The following is a 15,848-nucleotide window of genomic DNA, read 5'->3' on the forward strand; positions in this document are numbered from 1 at the left end:
TATAAAATCTGCATGAAACTGGTCCTCCAGAATTGAAGTTGAAGATCCACCTTATTTTTGCAATATGATGACTACCATAAAACTATTTTTTTTGTCTTATTGCTAAACCATTGCAGTAATAATGTCTTATTTTTATTTATTGTAGGATTTAACACAGATGGAGCTTCAGGGTCTACAGCCCAACACACACTACACTGCACAGATTCAGGCCATCTCTTACTGGGGTCAGAATCGTCTCAAGAGCAGCCGAGCTCACCTCACCTTCATCACCGCTGCAGCCATCAGTAAGAACTCTGAACATCTGCACACTTAGAAAGATTTATATGCACATTTGGAAAGTTCCAATTAGGAAACTTCATAATTAATTGTTTTCAGAGTGTGCGCCAATTTTGACATTCAATCAGTTTTACTAAGTATAAATTGAAAAAGGTGTAAATGAAGGGGTGTCAGAAATAAAATATTTTCTCTCTTTAAAAAGCTTGATTCTGGCCCCCTCCTTTTACAATGAATCAGTGGTGCCGTTGATAATTGCAGCACAGCAGAGCCATTAAAAACACAGAAAACCTTCCCTGGCACGGAGAGTGTTTTGTCAGATATGTTGTCCTCTTATGGTGACTTAGATTTTGGCATGTGAGTATATGAGGTTAACCATTCACAGAGGCAGCACATTTCATTCCTGTATGAGAATCCAGCAGTACAGTTTCTCACTAGGAGAGGTTTGAAGGGCACAACCCGGTTTACTCCCCTCAGCCGGACTGTACTTAACCCCACACGAGTTTCTCGCCGCCACTGTTGTTGTTATAAATATTCCAGTAATTCTGCAAACAAATTCCAGACACATAGTGAAAAGAGATGATGGCTTGGAAAAATTCAGCGTTGGCTCTGTTTAGTTGTTTTATCTATAGCAAAACTGGCATGCTGAAATATTCAAAGGCATAATCCGTTTTTCTACAAATGCAATTTCTTCTTCTTTGCTTTCCAATAATTTTTCCACTTTCTTACTTATTTATGTCTTTAATATTTTCCCCACTGGTTTTATCAGCCCTCTGTTATTTCTCTTGAGGTCTCTTAAACACCACATCAGTTATATCTCCATATTGCCTTACAGTAATGTATTGCAGACTACCTAAAGCTGAACCCAAGATTTCATTAGTCACAGTTTATGAACAAGGAAGAATTGTCATTGAAACAGAAATAAGTATAATTCAAAACATCAGTGCTCGCTTTTTGTCATTTTATTTTAGGAAATCTTATCTTCTTATTCAATGCAGTCTTATGTTGATGGCATACACATTCATTATATAACTCTGTACAATTGTTGTACGACAATTGTTTTAATTTGTCCATTTATTTCATGAGAAACATCTGTCACAAAGTTGATACTTGTTGATAAGTTGAAAGCACACTCTGAAATGAAGATCAAACGTCAAACATTGGCTAAATGTAGAAATTTTGATTAATTTATATTTTTTATTTGCTTAAAGGTGAATGTTTATGCCCATGTTCACATGACATCATACACCTCAGCAAAGGTGAAAATGTTTGCTTTTAAGTTTTCAAGTTAAGTATTTAATTTTTGGAATAATAATTGACAATAATTGAATTAGAAACACATTTATAGTAGTAAGTCTATAGAGCAAGACATACAGTAGGAAGCTCATATTTTTGCTGAAGCACAAGAACTTTATTGAATAATCGATTATGGAAAATCTCAAGGAAACATACAATAGTCACATTTCAACCCAAAACATTTTATCCTTTGTAAAGAGATTAAAATGACAGGAGCGAGGTTTCCATCCAAAGTTGTGGATTTAATTTACACGCAAAATTGGAATATCGCACAAAAACATTTGCGAATAAGCACCATTTCCATCCAACGAGTCAAAGAGAACAAAGTCACTTCCTGATTAACTGGCACTAAACATCACAAAAAAAAAAGTAGGAGAAGCCACTAAATATAATAGTTTTCATATATGATAAATTACTAGCACCTGAATGAGTATGAAAAATATTCTTCATAAATTAACCAGGTATTTTTGGTCACCAGGTTGTTTTTCAGTCACTTCCATGCCACAAACATAGCACTTCGCCTTTAATTTAGCACATTTTAATCTGAAAAGTTGCTTTTTAAAATGATAAATACTATTTCCAAATGTAAATGAATCTCCTCTCTCATTCTAGCATCCTCGAATGGGAATGTTCACCTTTCCAGAGAGTTCTCCAATGAGATTCCCGTATCCCATTCCTCTCCCAGTATCCTGAGGCTGGAAGCGGCCGCCCCTCATTATCACGACAACCAGCTGCAGGTCAAGGTCTTCTGGAAGAGCCGAATCACAGGCAAGTCATCTTCTCTCCGCACTGGCAGGTACACTGAGGTCAGACGACTGAGGTCATTCAAAGTTTACTTCTCTGCAAAAATTGTCTCTTAACAAAAAACACACTCACATGACTTCACACCGCTCACGCAAAGCGTATCTGTTTGTTGACAATCCATCGGATCCATGTGTGTCCTTAAACAAGTCACCGCCAAAGCAAAGCAACAGCATGACTAATGATTTATGGAAGAACTTTACCAAACATAAATATTATCTATCCGGCATAAAAAGACAATCTCGCAGGGATGTCCTCTCTAGACTCTTTCCAACAGATTATTCACGATCTGCTTAGTACACGAGTTCCAAAAATACACATTTGGCAACAGGATGGTCTTCAAAGAGAAGATTCCAGTCAAACCGCAAGCGCCCATAAATACAGGGTGTTGATTTACCGTTATCTCCTGGAAAGAGAGGCATGAAGAGTGATTTAATAATGGCGGTATGAGTGTGAAATCAGAAACAGATGAAGGGGGTTGGCGACCTGACGCGGGTTCGGAGGAAGATGTCATGTTGCCTGTGTACGGAGCAAGGGGCTCGGGGCAAAATGTGTTCATTGTGCCTCAGAAACAGGAAAACATTACCTACAACATCCTGTCTCGTTTCTTCCTGTAGAAAGCCAGAAGGATTCCAGTTCATATATTCTGAGATGGTTTCCTGAAGTTTGTGCCCATAACGTGACGAAAGGCGAGAAAACAGCCACAGTTCAGGTGTGTCTCAATGGTTTACAGTATACTTTCTTGCCAAGAAGTCTGAAGGGGCCATTTTATTTATTTATTTATTTATTTATTTATTTATTTTAAGTTCATGTACATGTGAGAATCCAGTGATGGACAAAGTACAGATACTAAGTAGTGATTTTTCTTAAAAACTATTTTTTTAATGTACCTAGATATTAAAAATAAAAAGTAAATGATCGATGAACCATGTTTATTTATTTAGCAATTTTATATAATTAATCCTACAATAAGGGAGATTCGTTTAGTTGAAGACATGGGATATGTATCAATCTACATCTAAACAAACATTTTATTTTCACGCTCAAAATCTGAAACATGTTTTTACTTATAATAACTTGTATAACTTAATATATTTTACTTATAATAAGCATCTCAGGACAATGGGTTTTTAATAAAAGTGTGCAAACAAATCAAAATAATAAAATACACTATCCTTCAGTGCAATCTCATTGACATGAATCAGCTCGTTCATGAATCAGACATGGTTTTTGTGTCTCAGGTTTCTTTCAGCAACAGTGTGATTTATTATGAAACACAGTGGAGTAAAACGTATGATACTGTGCTTAGGAATGTAGTGAAATGTTGAAATTGTAGTGAAATTTGCCAAAATATAATACACTGATAAAGTACAGATGTCTAAACAAACGGGAAAAAAATGTTGATGCTGGTTTTGTATGGCAAGTACAATAGTTGATACACTAAAAATAAAAAATTGAATAAATGATGTCAGAAAGTGGTGGACTATCAGTTTAATGCCTCACAAGCATCATATCGACTTACGTTTCACTGTCACTGTCAAATCTGCATGTGACCCTTGAAGTTACCCCTCAGATGGTTCCCAGTTGACTTGCTCCTACACCTGATTTCTTTGTTCGCTGTAGTTTATGCAGCTGAATAGTGTAAGAGATGCCCAAGAGCGCTGTATTTCCACACACGATCTGTCATCACAATAGAAATGTGTGATATCATTATGGTGAAGCGGTTTTCTGATTCATGTTCCACAGAGCATTTCTCAGGTACTCTCTCGTTGCATTCTTCTGCTCTTCAGGGAACACATTTCGTGATTACTGGCCTGCTGTTTGCCTGTAAGTACCGTGTGGCAGTGAAGCCCGTTACGGGACTAGAGCAGAGGTCAGAGGTCATGACCTCTGTTACCACCCCACTTTGCTCATCACTGATGGGCCGACGGAAAAAACCTGCTGCCTGTGCAAGAGATGGTAAGATGATATCGAGCACAAAAGCTTTAATCACGCCACATCAGCTGGGTGAATCTCATAGAAATGTCACATTATTTTTGTTTGTTGGTCATTTTGATTATTCTCAAAGGTGATTTAAACTAAATTCAGCATAAATTAAAGGATGTGCGACAATGATAACAACAACAACAACAACAACAAAAATGTCATACAGTAAAATTATAGAAAAAATTATTACACAATTACAGAAATATCAGACTAAAGAAAATATCCTTTATCCTAAACATTACCCTAAAAATAGGCCTTTTTTGTACATTTTAAAAGAAGGTTAAAAGCCATATAGTTATAGTTACAAGTCAAAATAATAGTCAAAATAATTTAATAAATAAATAAATACATATATACATAGAATGACAAAAATCTAAATTGTTAAAAGTTAAAAGCATGTCATAAAATGTAAAAAAAATTAAGAGTCTATAATTCTGAAATTAAACATTCAAATTATTAAATCTAGGGATACTGACATAAAAAGTAAAATTGTGAGGTAAAAAGTAGATTTAGAAGCTTGAATATCCAAATTGGAATTAAAAAGTTCTAATTATGACATGTCATATTATCAGCAATTTTCTCCTAATTTGTAATTCTGATTATTTTTCAAAGTGATTATTTTGACACTAGAATTAATAAAATATATATATTATCCTACAAAATAGCCTTAAAATAGGCTTACAGTTACAAGAAAAAATTTTTTATAATAATTTAATAAATACATATAGAACTGATAAAAATCAAAACTGTGACATTAAAAGTGAAAACTGTGACATAAATGGGATGTCGTAATTATGACAGAAGTCAAAATCGTGAGGTAAAAAGTAGATTTTGAAGATTGTATATCCAAATTATATATAAATGTCATATAATAATTTTTAATGTTTGAGTTTGTAGTGAAACGTGAGCCAGACAGTTTGAGATTCCCTCAGATGACAGAATTGATGTATTGTATCATTCATCCCAGTTCAACATGTTGTCCCAGAGCGCCCTCCTCAGGTTAAGAAAGCCCTGCAGCGGCCGGAGAAGCTGGCAGCGTGGTTTCAGCCGGTGAACGGCTCGGTGCAGGCCGTGTTCAGCTGGCAGGTGTCTCCAGAGAGCACGGGACAGACCCCCATCACCGGATTCCAGCTCTCCTGGGTCAAAGTGTCCCGCAGCAGCACCAACGGCACGCTCGTCTCCCAAACACACATCCTGCCCCCCGTGAGTCCCGCACCCGTCTGACTGAGCAATAACACAACACAGCAGCACTCTAAACACACTGACGATGAGCCTGTCCCTCAGGATCAGCGCTCCCTGACTGTAGATGCGCTGCAGCCCCAGAGCGAGTACAGGGTTCAGGTGCAGGTCCTGTCTGGAGCAGGACACGGACCCTCGGTGTCTAAGACCCTCCACACCCCTCACGTGAACGGCACACTCCTCTGAGGTACAGATCACACACCTGCAGACGCCTCAGAGACTGGACTCCAGCTGTACATGCTCTTCAGAATGCATTCAAAAACACTTTTTTATACCAGGGCTATTATCATTATCCAACTTCCACTCAAACATGTGAACATTTCCCATCTTTCACACTGTATTTCTGAGATTAAGTTTTGAATATGTCTACAATTTCTTGTGTTTGAATAGTTCCAAAACAGAAGTTATGCTTCTCAGCTCTCCCTATAGATTGAGTAATGCTGGATCTTTAGCTTTATCTGTTGACAGCTATAGAATTCTGTCTGAGGCCTGAGTTGTTGATCATATAAGTCCTGTTTTGTACTGTTTGCATTGGCTCCTGGTAAGATTCTAATTGAATTTAAAGATCTTTTGTTAACATACAAGGCACTGCATGGTCTGGCTCCTCAGACTTGCCTGAGCTTTTAATTTCTTATACACCCAGTCGCAATTTGCGATCTTCTCAGAGTGCTCTTGTAGTCGTTTCTAAAACAGCTGTGTTCAGACATCAGGCAAGCAAATTTGTTCGGTTTTTTTAAATCTGGTCTTAAAACGTTCTATTTCCGACTTGCTTTAAACTGATTGTCATTCTGTATTTTTGTGTTCTGATTGGAATGTTGTGTTCACTTTGAGCCCTTTGAGAAAGTACCCTTTTGAAGGCACTATACAAAATAAATTATACAAAGTATTTTTATTATTATATTGGTATGACATTGTTTCCATTTATATAATTTATATAATATATGTCTTTTGAGATCATGCATTTGAGATGATTTCTGAGTTTTAATTCTCTGCAGCAGCTCACTGTAGCGATGGCTAATAATGTTTTTCTTTTTTTTTACAGCTGGAGGAAAGAAGTGAGGAATCAAGCTACTCATATATGATACAGTGCTTGTGTTGTTCCTCGTTTGGACACGTGTGTCTGTTAAAGGACTAAATGTAAAGCACTCTTCATCATCAGAGAGACCGGAGCTGTTGTAATGGGACGAGAGCACTGGCACCAGACCAGCGTGATCACAGAAGATCGGTGTACTGTAATATAGGAATGTTAAATAACCAAACTATGCTTTTGTTATGTAAAAATGAGTAGCACTGATGTATTTAGTATGTAGTTGCATATAGTTATGTGCCACATAATTTTATTAGCATTTGTTTTTCATACAGAAGTTTAATGTGCTTTTACTCAATGGGCCTCATTCATGAAACACAAGCAGTATGAATGTCTTAAAAGCTTGTGAAACCCCACATACTATAGTAACTTATAGTAAATACTACAGTGTTTTGAACCATACTATGGTACAGTGTATTATACTGTATATATGATAGTATTTGCAACACTTTGTTAATGAATGCTACAGCATACTGTGGTGAACTGATAAACTGCAATAAATACTGTAGTATACTTCTGTGTATTTTAGTATAATATGCCTTTATACTTTATTACTTTATAAAAAGTAATTTGTTTATATTACTATCATTTTTATGTTACCAAACTATAGTATGGTTCAAAAACACTATAAATTTCATTCTTGGGTAAGTTGGCCTTATTTTACATTACTTTTATTAATTTAGGAGACACTTTTTTTCCCAGATATGCATACATCCACATCATATATATTTTGATCATGTTTCTTCCTTGAGAATCAAACTCATGATCAGCAACATTCACTTTAAGAACAATTCACACAGAAATCCGTTCTGCTCATGTTTCATGAATAATGCGTAATATAAGTGTTTTTAATTGAACAAGTCATGTAATATATTTCAACACTACATCTTTAACCTGGTTATCAACCCTGTCTGGAATTAATCTGAGATAACTTCAGTTGAACAGGGTTATTTCTGAACCACAGCATGTCTGATTTTATTTATTGTGAATGTAATTGATTAATCTCGAGCAGAAAGAGTGTAAGTCAGTGCCTTATACTGTATCAGTTATATCAGGCTAGATCAGTTTCTCTGTTTTAGCTGTCCGTCTGTTTTACAAATCACTCACGGCACACAAACAACACATGAGCTGGGATACTGCTGCTTTAATTAGCCACATGTTTTCATGAAGCGATTGATGTATCTTTGTACAATACAGCATACAGTTTTTGTAAATATTGAATTTGATGTATTATCTATGGTTTGTTATCATTACTAATACACACTAGGCTAAATGAAGCTCCACACTTTTCGTTTCTGAATACATATGTTCATCAAGAGAATATAAACTCAATATCAACAATAACATTCTTAGACTTAGAATATATACTTAGATTTAGACTCTTGTGTTATGTTCTCATTAAATTATGAAATTATATTTCTGAATGTTGCCTGAGCATACAAACTCCCCAGTTCCTATATATATATATATATATATATATATATATATATATATATATATATATATATATATATATATATATATATATATATATATATATATATATATATATATATATATATATATATATATATATATATATATATATATATATAGCATATTAAAACGTTTTTCTTATATGTGTGAACATTACAGAAAACATTAAATACATTTTCCATTACAAAAGCATAAAAATACTTAATACATAATACATAAAACGTGCATTGCATAAGATTTTTGGAAAGTAATTAAAACCATTGATCTTTAATATAGAACATATAGATCAGTGATTAAAACCAAACCCAGTTATCTTTGAGAACACGTTCTATTAACATTCCTGGAAGAACGTTTGTTGAAAAGAATTTTCAGAATGTTAACCAAAGTTTCTGTGAACGTTTCCTGTAAGCTGAGCAGTCACTGAAACACAACAACGTCAATAAATGAAGGACAGCACAGACAGAATTTGGTCTCACTGCTTTTTGTTATCAGACTGTAATATTTAGAAAACAAAAAAGCAAGTCTAGAATTTATGAATATATAGAATATGTTACTTTTGAAGACTCAAAATATAAAACCTACAAAAAAAGTATAATATTTAAATATCATGAAATTTATAATTTAAAAAAGGGGAAAAAACGAAGACATTTTACATACGAAATTGGCAACAACAACAAAAAAATATATAATAATAAAAAAGATCTCCCTTCCGCTAGATGCCGCCAAAACGCTTGGGGGTGTGACGTCATCGACGTGCGCCGCGCTCGGTCTGCGACCACAACAACGCCAGAAAACCCTCACTTTTATCGATATCATCGATGGTGCAATATTGATCGGACTTTATTCGCACAGCCTCAGAGGTTCTGCTCACCTCGTCCCTGAGACCGACACACGGTGAGGCTGTAAATCAGAGATCCCCGCGCTCTTTGTGCGCGAGGGCTTGACCAGCTGGGGTTTGTGTTGTGTTTTATTGTTAAATAAATGATCTCCTTAGATCATTTGATGATCTGATTATACCTATCCCCCTTCAGATAATTTGTGCTCAAAGCTCCCCTGAGTGCCTCAGTGTTGTATGTATTCATGTTTTCATTGATATTCGATCAGAATATCACAATCATATTTGTCTCATATTCATAAGTAAATCTGTCTGATTTCCGGATGATGTCTGCGATCCGTAGTAGTAGTAACGTCAAACATATACCTCGCTGTTCACTGAAGTAGCTTGACTCATATAAATACCATGGTACACCTTTATAATAATCCTTTATAGTTATATATCCTGCTGTATGATATATGATATGCTCACTAACCCGTGCTCTTAATAATGTACTGAACTTGATTACAAATAAATACAGTGTTATATGAGTATGATGAGAATGGTTCTGTACGATAGTAGCCTCCTTCGAAATACAATGCGATTGCTATTATTAGAAATATCAACAAATATGCTTGACATTTCTTCATCAGAAAACGTGCAGCAGACTGAGCAGCAACATTAACACATCATCTAAGCAGAATAAATAGCTTATTCAATGTTAGACATGAGTTAGAAACACTTGTTTGTGTTGAAACTGTGAAAATGAAAGTGTATGTGGGTCCACACTACCAGTGAAAAGGTTTTGAACAGTAAGATTTTTAATATTGTTTTTAAAGAAGTCTCTTCTGCTCACCAAGCCTGCATTTATTTGATCCAAAACAGTAATATTGTGAAATATCTGAACTATTTAAAATAACTGTTTTCTATGTGAATATATTTTAAAACGTAATGTATTTCTGTGATCAGGACTGTATTTTCAGCATCATTACTCCAGTCTTCAGAGTTACATGATCTACAGAAATCATTCGAATATAATGATTTACTGCTCAAGAAACATTTCCCATTGTTATTACATTGTTATTTGTTTCAGGATTCTCTGATGAATATAAAGATCAGCATTTATCTTAAATAAAAGGTTTCTGTAACATTATACACTGACTATAGCATTCAAAAGAGTGAATATTTTGGTAAAAAAATGATAGAAATTAACACTTTTATTTAGCAAGGATGCTTTAAATTGATCAAAAGTGATGATGAAGACATTTACGATGTTACAAAAGATTTCAGATTAATGCTGTTCTTCTGAACTTTTTATTCATCAAAGAAACCTGAAACATAATTATAATAAGAATAATAAAATAAATAAATGTTTCTTTAGCAGCAGTCATCATATTAGAATGATACAGTATCTGAAGATCATGTGACACTGAAGACTGGAGAAACGATGCTGAAAATACAGCTTTGAGCACAGAAATAAATTACAATTTAACAGATATTCAAATAGAAAACAGCTATTTTAAATGGTAAAAATATTTCAACATTTTATTGTTTTTACCGTAATTGGATCCAATAAATACTGGCTCGGTGAGCAGAAAAGACTTCTTAAAAAAAAAAAAAAAAAAAAAAATATATATATATATAAAATCTTACTGATATAAAACTTGTGAACTTGTGTATATATTATATACTTATATACTCATGTATTTGTGTAATTTTTAAATAAATAGTATTTTTAATGCAGCACTGATCAATAGCTGTTACCCTCACAAAATACTTTTAATGCTATTTCTGCAAATGTAATCTAAAATCACTAAGACCGTTTTACTCTTTCTCCCTTTAATAGACATTTTTCAGTGCCCGGATTAGAAAAGTTCTTCCACAGAATTCCGTTTCCGAGATCCAGCGTCTGCGCGTCGATGGAGGAGTGCTGCTAGAAGCCCAGAACGGGTGGAGAGGCTCCCGGGAGGAATGGGGTAGGGTTCTCGATGAGGGTCCCGGCAGCAAACAGCTCCGTTAGGGCAGAACCGGGCGAGATGCCTGAGAATGGACGCTCCAGGAGGAAACGGGTGCCGAAGACGTGCGACTGCTGCGGGCCCCACGGCAAGCCCCTCGCACCGGGACACCAGCAGGTGTCCAAGAAACGCGGCCGCAGGAAGAAAGAGATGCTGAGCCATGAAGAAGAAGAAGAAGTGGCGGCGGAGGAAGAGGTGGTGAGCTCCACGGCAGCGGAGGAAGAGGAGGAGGTGGTGACTTTAGAAGCAGACGCCGCTTCAGAGATGGACGAGGCTCCGTCTCCTAAAGAGAAGCCAGAGCTGTCCCAGACTGAGAGAGGGAGGGCGAACGGCTTGGAGAACAGCGACACCAAAGAGCTGAGCAGCTCTGCCGCACACAATGACTTGATGAAGAAACCCCACACAGAGCCGGACGCAATGGAAACCGCGTCGCCTGGTCTGAGTGCTTCCTGGGACCATCACTACTGCAGAGCCCTCGCTGAGGAGCACAGGAGCGACTCCACGGAGGACACGGGACAGTCTGCTCCACTGCCTCCGGCTGAGTTCACCACCGAGGGCATCATCGAATGCATTCATGGTAGAGTCTGGATGAGTCTGACAGCTTCTGGTGTCTCTTCTCTGTTGTCTGTTAATGAGTGTGGTGTGCGTTCATCTTCCAGACTTCCTGGAGCAGTTCTATGGGAAATACGGTAGCTTCACTCCGTTGAGTGAGACAGACGTCCTCGATCACCTAAGTAAGACGTTTCAGTCGGATCTAAACGACAGGCAAGTTTAATCCTCACTGAATCATGCTTTTCTACAAGTATGGCACCAAATCAAGTGAAAGGAGAAACATGACCTTCAGAAAGACCTCTGGAGGTCAGACTAAATGTCACATTTGATGTGTTTTGACTAGTGCTGTTAAATGATTAATCACATTCAAAAGAAATGTTTTGTTTACATAATATATTTGTGAATACTCTATTTGTATTATGCATTTATAAATACAAACACATGTATGTATTTAAGAACAATATGTTATGTTTATATACATTTATATGTAATATAAAATGTAAGAATATAATATATGTATAAATGTAAATATTTTTCAAAATATATACAGTGTGTGTATTAATACTGTATATATATATATATATAATTTTAACAAAAACTTTTATTTTGGATGTGATTAATCATTTGACAGCACTAATATTTTTGTTCAAACAAAGCCTTTGGTTAACAGAAGACACTTCTTTCAAAAATATTTAAAAAATCATACCAACCCCTACATTTTGTAACCGTTTTTGGTTACACTTTATTTTAAGGTGTTCTTGTTTAGTACTGAGTTATACTAATTAGCTGCATTTCGTTGCCTTGTACCTTACACATGCAATGACAATAAAGTTGAATTGAATTGAATTATTATTTGGTTTAGGTTCGGATTAGGGCTTGTCTCAGGGTTATTTGCATGTAATTATGCATAATTTGTTGTTATTGTAATAGTAAGGACATATAACAGTAATAAGGACACCTTAAAATTAAATGTGACTTTGGTAACAGGATTTTATGGTTGATCTTGACAATTTTAGAAAACAGTTTGGGTGAAAGGTGATTTGATGCGTTTAAAACTAGCCATCTCTCATGCTGGATTACATTGAAATGTTAATGGTTTATCTAACATATCTAAAGAAAACTGAAATTGTGTTTCCATTTTGGTTTGCTCTAATTTCACTTTATATTCTGTGTATTCTGCTACAGGATGAAGCTGATAACAAAAGAAGTGGCCAAGTACAGGGCTGGTCTGGCCTGTGCTCCTATGCATTTCTTCCAAGTGACCTACAACAAGCACACTTTGACCTTAGATGACCTTTCGACACTTGATGACCAAAACTGGGTCAATGATCAGGTAGGCCTCTCTGAACTCCAGCAGTACACGCATGTAGACTGACAGCAGGCAGGATTTGATGTGTGTGTGTTTACAGGTGATTAACATGTACGGAGAACTGATCATGGAAGCTACAAACCATAAGGTAAACGCATTAAAGGCATCCAACGGCAAGCACTGCTCTGAATATCAGGGATTCACAACTGAGTGTGCGATATATTACTGCAAAAGAGTCAGTCAAAAGCTGTATTTAGTTGAAGAATCAATATTTTGGGGGCAAACATATCTGTAGTGAAGCAACGTATAAAGCTCAGCTCACATAGTGGACACTTTCAATCAAAGCAGCATTTAAAAACATCATTTGCATTTGGAAATCTTGCAAATGAATCAGTGTTGCATTAGTTCCTCTCATAACTTCTGACGCCTTGTTATTTTCTAGGTTCATTTCTTCAACAGTTTTTTTTACCGACAGTTCGTAGCAAAAGGTTATGAAGGAGTGAGACGATGGACCAAAAAGGTGAATGTCACGCCATGCAAACATCACACACAGGTGCATAAAGCTTGCATCTCGTGCGTTTTTGTTTTATTGCATGAAGATATAAGATTTGTCTTTCCTACGTCCACTTTTTGTTCTTTTCAACACATGCTCAGCAAAAGTAGGTGATTAAAGCATTAATTCACTCAAAAATATAATTTCTGTTATCATTAACTCATTTACATTTTGTGCTGCAAAAACACACAAGAAGATAGTTTGAAGAAGATTGGGAATCAAACAACATTGTAGCCCTCTGATTTCCTTTGTAAAAGGAAAAAGAAGAGACGGACATCGCTCAAAATTCTTCTGTTGAATTATCTTTCTAAAGAATATGGAGTTTGTGTCTTATTTTAATGAATAGAGGCACTGTACAGAGTACACAAAGTGTCTAACATGTCCTGTCTGTCCATGTTCGCTCAGGTTGATCTGTTTTCTAAGTCCCTGCTCCTGATTCCTCTGCACCTGGAAATCCACTGGTCGCTCATCACCGTGGACGTCTCCAAGCAAAGCATCAACTTCTACGACTCCCAGGGCATCCTGTTCAAGTTCGCTGTGGACGTGAGTGCTTCTGAAGGGGGATTCAGACTCAAATCGTCTCCAGAGACCTGACATGTGTGACTCTCATCCACAGAACATCCTGAAATACATCCTGGCTGAAGCCAAGGAGAAGAAACAAGCCGTCTTTCAGAAGGGCTGGAAGATGGTGGTCAACAGGACCATCCCACAGCAGAAGAACGACAATGACTGTGGGGTTTTCATCCTGGAGGTGAGAAATGTTAGTGTGTGGTAGGGTTGGGTGGACTGATGATACACAGTGCTTTAGATTTAGCTAATGATACCTAGATCTACTCATGGCTGTCAGTGGACAGGACTGGGCAAGAACCATCTCTCACAAACAAGATACAGGCCTGTTCACACCGAGACACATGTATCGTTTGAATGACACTAAGTTGGTTTATAGAGGTGTTATAACTGCTTTTCTGAAAACGGGCCAACTGATGAGATAAATGTTTAGAACCAAAGCTGTTACATTAAACTTGTTGCATTTTATGCATCGGTCTACAATAGTCAACGTTTGAAGTGGATCAAAAAAGGTCATCAGAGTTGTCAATCAAGTTTGATGAAAGGTTTTGATCCACTTCAGATGTTGACTAGTGTAAACAGACAAATCGAAGGTTGTCTAAAAATGAGGAATCATCTAGATTTTATTGATATAGGTTTGTTTAATGTATACTTTGTAGTGTTTTGAACTCGTAATGTTTAATTGAAATGTCATAAGTGGATTACCAGTGAAAACAAGACAAACAATGCATAGATAGAACTGAGCATGTGATGCTTTTATTTACAAAAGAAAACATTTGTCGCTTCTTCCGTTGCACCACAGCTTTAATATCTGATTTGTGTTGTTCTATGCATTAGTTATTAATGGTTGTTGTGATGATGAAGACACATTACTTTCTTCACCTATCTGTCATAATTATGACTGTCAGTGGGAAAAGCAATGGTATGATAAATTAACACAAATGAACATCCAAGATAAATTTCCACTGACCAATGACAAGCTATCCAATGACAAATAAAAGGAATTACTATAAAGATGGAGCAAATCCCACAAATGTTGTTGTTTAGATGAAAAATCTAGATTATTAAGCGTCTATATCTGTAATAAAATGACTCGTATCACACAATATAAGACTGTGGTTATGGTGGCCATAAATAATACAGTAAAATGATAGAACTGAGCATGTTTTTCATTTGTCAGTACTGCAAGTGCCTGGCGTTCATGAAGCCGCTGCTGTTCACTCAAGAGGACATGCCACGCGTGCGCAAGAGGATCTACAGAGAGCTGTGTGAGCGCAGACTGTCCGACTGTCTCAACCAACACAAGGCCACATAGACTCCACTGGACCGCCAACACAGCAGGAGAGACCCAGAGCTGGAGGTTCCCCGTGTTTGAGCCTGTCCCATCATTCCTGTCGCTCTGCTGGAGTTGGTCAGGTCACGTTTACCTCTTGGCAGTACTTCAGCGGCTCAGAAATGCCTTTCTCCAGCCGAACTCAAGAGATCTCCGCAAAGGAGACATTTTTCTGTTTCCGGCAACCACAAAGATTCAAAGCCTCACAAGCGTGTGGATATTCGTTTTTTACGTATTTTATTTTACATTTCACAGCCATAAGATAGATTACGTGTTTCTATCAGGTTTCTTTTTGTAAAGAGCATAGTTGTTGCTTTGCAGCCTGAAACTTGAAGGACTTTGTAGTTTCTAAATGTCACACGTCGCTGAGGAGCAAGAAGCGTTTAATGAATGTACTGTCAAACAGCAGTATACTTGGACAGTCCAGCTTGTAACTTGAAAGCTGATTTTGTTAGTGATACTCTTAAAGTCCTGGACCAGATTGCTTTGTTAACATTTGATCGTCCTATAAATATGTTCCCAGATGTTTCTAATGAAAAAGCCACAG

General features: G+C 36.6%; 2 protein-coding genes across 3 annotated transcripts in view; both read left to right on the forward strand.

Annotated features, from left to right (window-relative positions):
• The window catches only part of anos1b (anosmin 1b), a 65,962-nt gene extending 59,145 nt beyond the window's left edge, over positions 1 to 6,817 (forward strand). For both annotated transcript variants that reach the window (XM_059569922.1, XM_059569923.1), the window contains exons 8-14: positions 146 to 284; positions 2,182 to 2,341; positions 2,992 to 3,082; positions 4,161 to 4,329; positions 5,342 to 5,559; positions 5,641 to 5,782; positions 6,638 to 6,817. In XM_059569922.1, coding sequence (XP_059425905.1) covers positions 146 to 284; positions 2,182 to 2,341; positions 2,992 to 3,082; positions 4,161 to 4,329; positions 5,342 to 5,559; positions 5,641 to 5,781 — 918 coding nt within the window. In that variant the 3' untranslated portion in view covers position 5,782; positions 6,638 to 6,817. The remainder of the gene's footprint in view (positions 1 to 145; positions 285 to 2,181; positions 2,342 to 2,991; positions 3,083 to 4,160; positions 4,330 to 5,341; positions 5,560 to 5,640; positions 5,783 to 6,637) is intronic.
• A 2,065-nt stretch (positions 6,818 to 8,882) lies between these two features.
• Positions 8,883 to 15,439, forward strand: senp5 (SUMO specific peptidase 5). Its single transcript, XM_059569924.1, has 9 exons — positions 8,883 to 9,052; positions 10,819 to 11,564; positions 11,647 to 11,752; positions 12,725 to 12,872; positions 12,949 to 12,996; positions 13,291 to 13,368; positions 13,807 to 13,944; positions 14,018 to 14,152; positions 15,149 to 15,439. The coding sequence occupies exons 2-9, from the start codon at positions 10,961 to 10,963 to the stop codon at positions 15,281 to 15,283; spliced, it is 1,392 nt and encodes a 463-aa protein (XP_059425907.1). The 5' UTR covers positions 8,883 to 9,052; positions 10,819 to 10,960; the 3' UTR covers positions 15,284 to 15,439.
• Positions 15,440 to 15,848: the final 409 nt, after the last annotated feature.

The sequence above is a fragment of the Carassius carassius genome, chromosome 16, assembly GCF_963082965.1.
Source record: "Carassius carassius chromosome 16, fCarCar2.1, whole genome shotgun sequence".
Taxonomy (NCBI): Eukaryota; Metazoa; Chordata; class Actinopteri; order Cypriniformes; family Cyprinidae; genus Carassius; species Carassius carassius.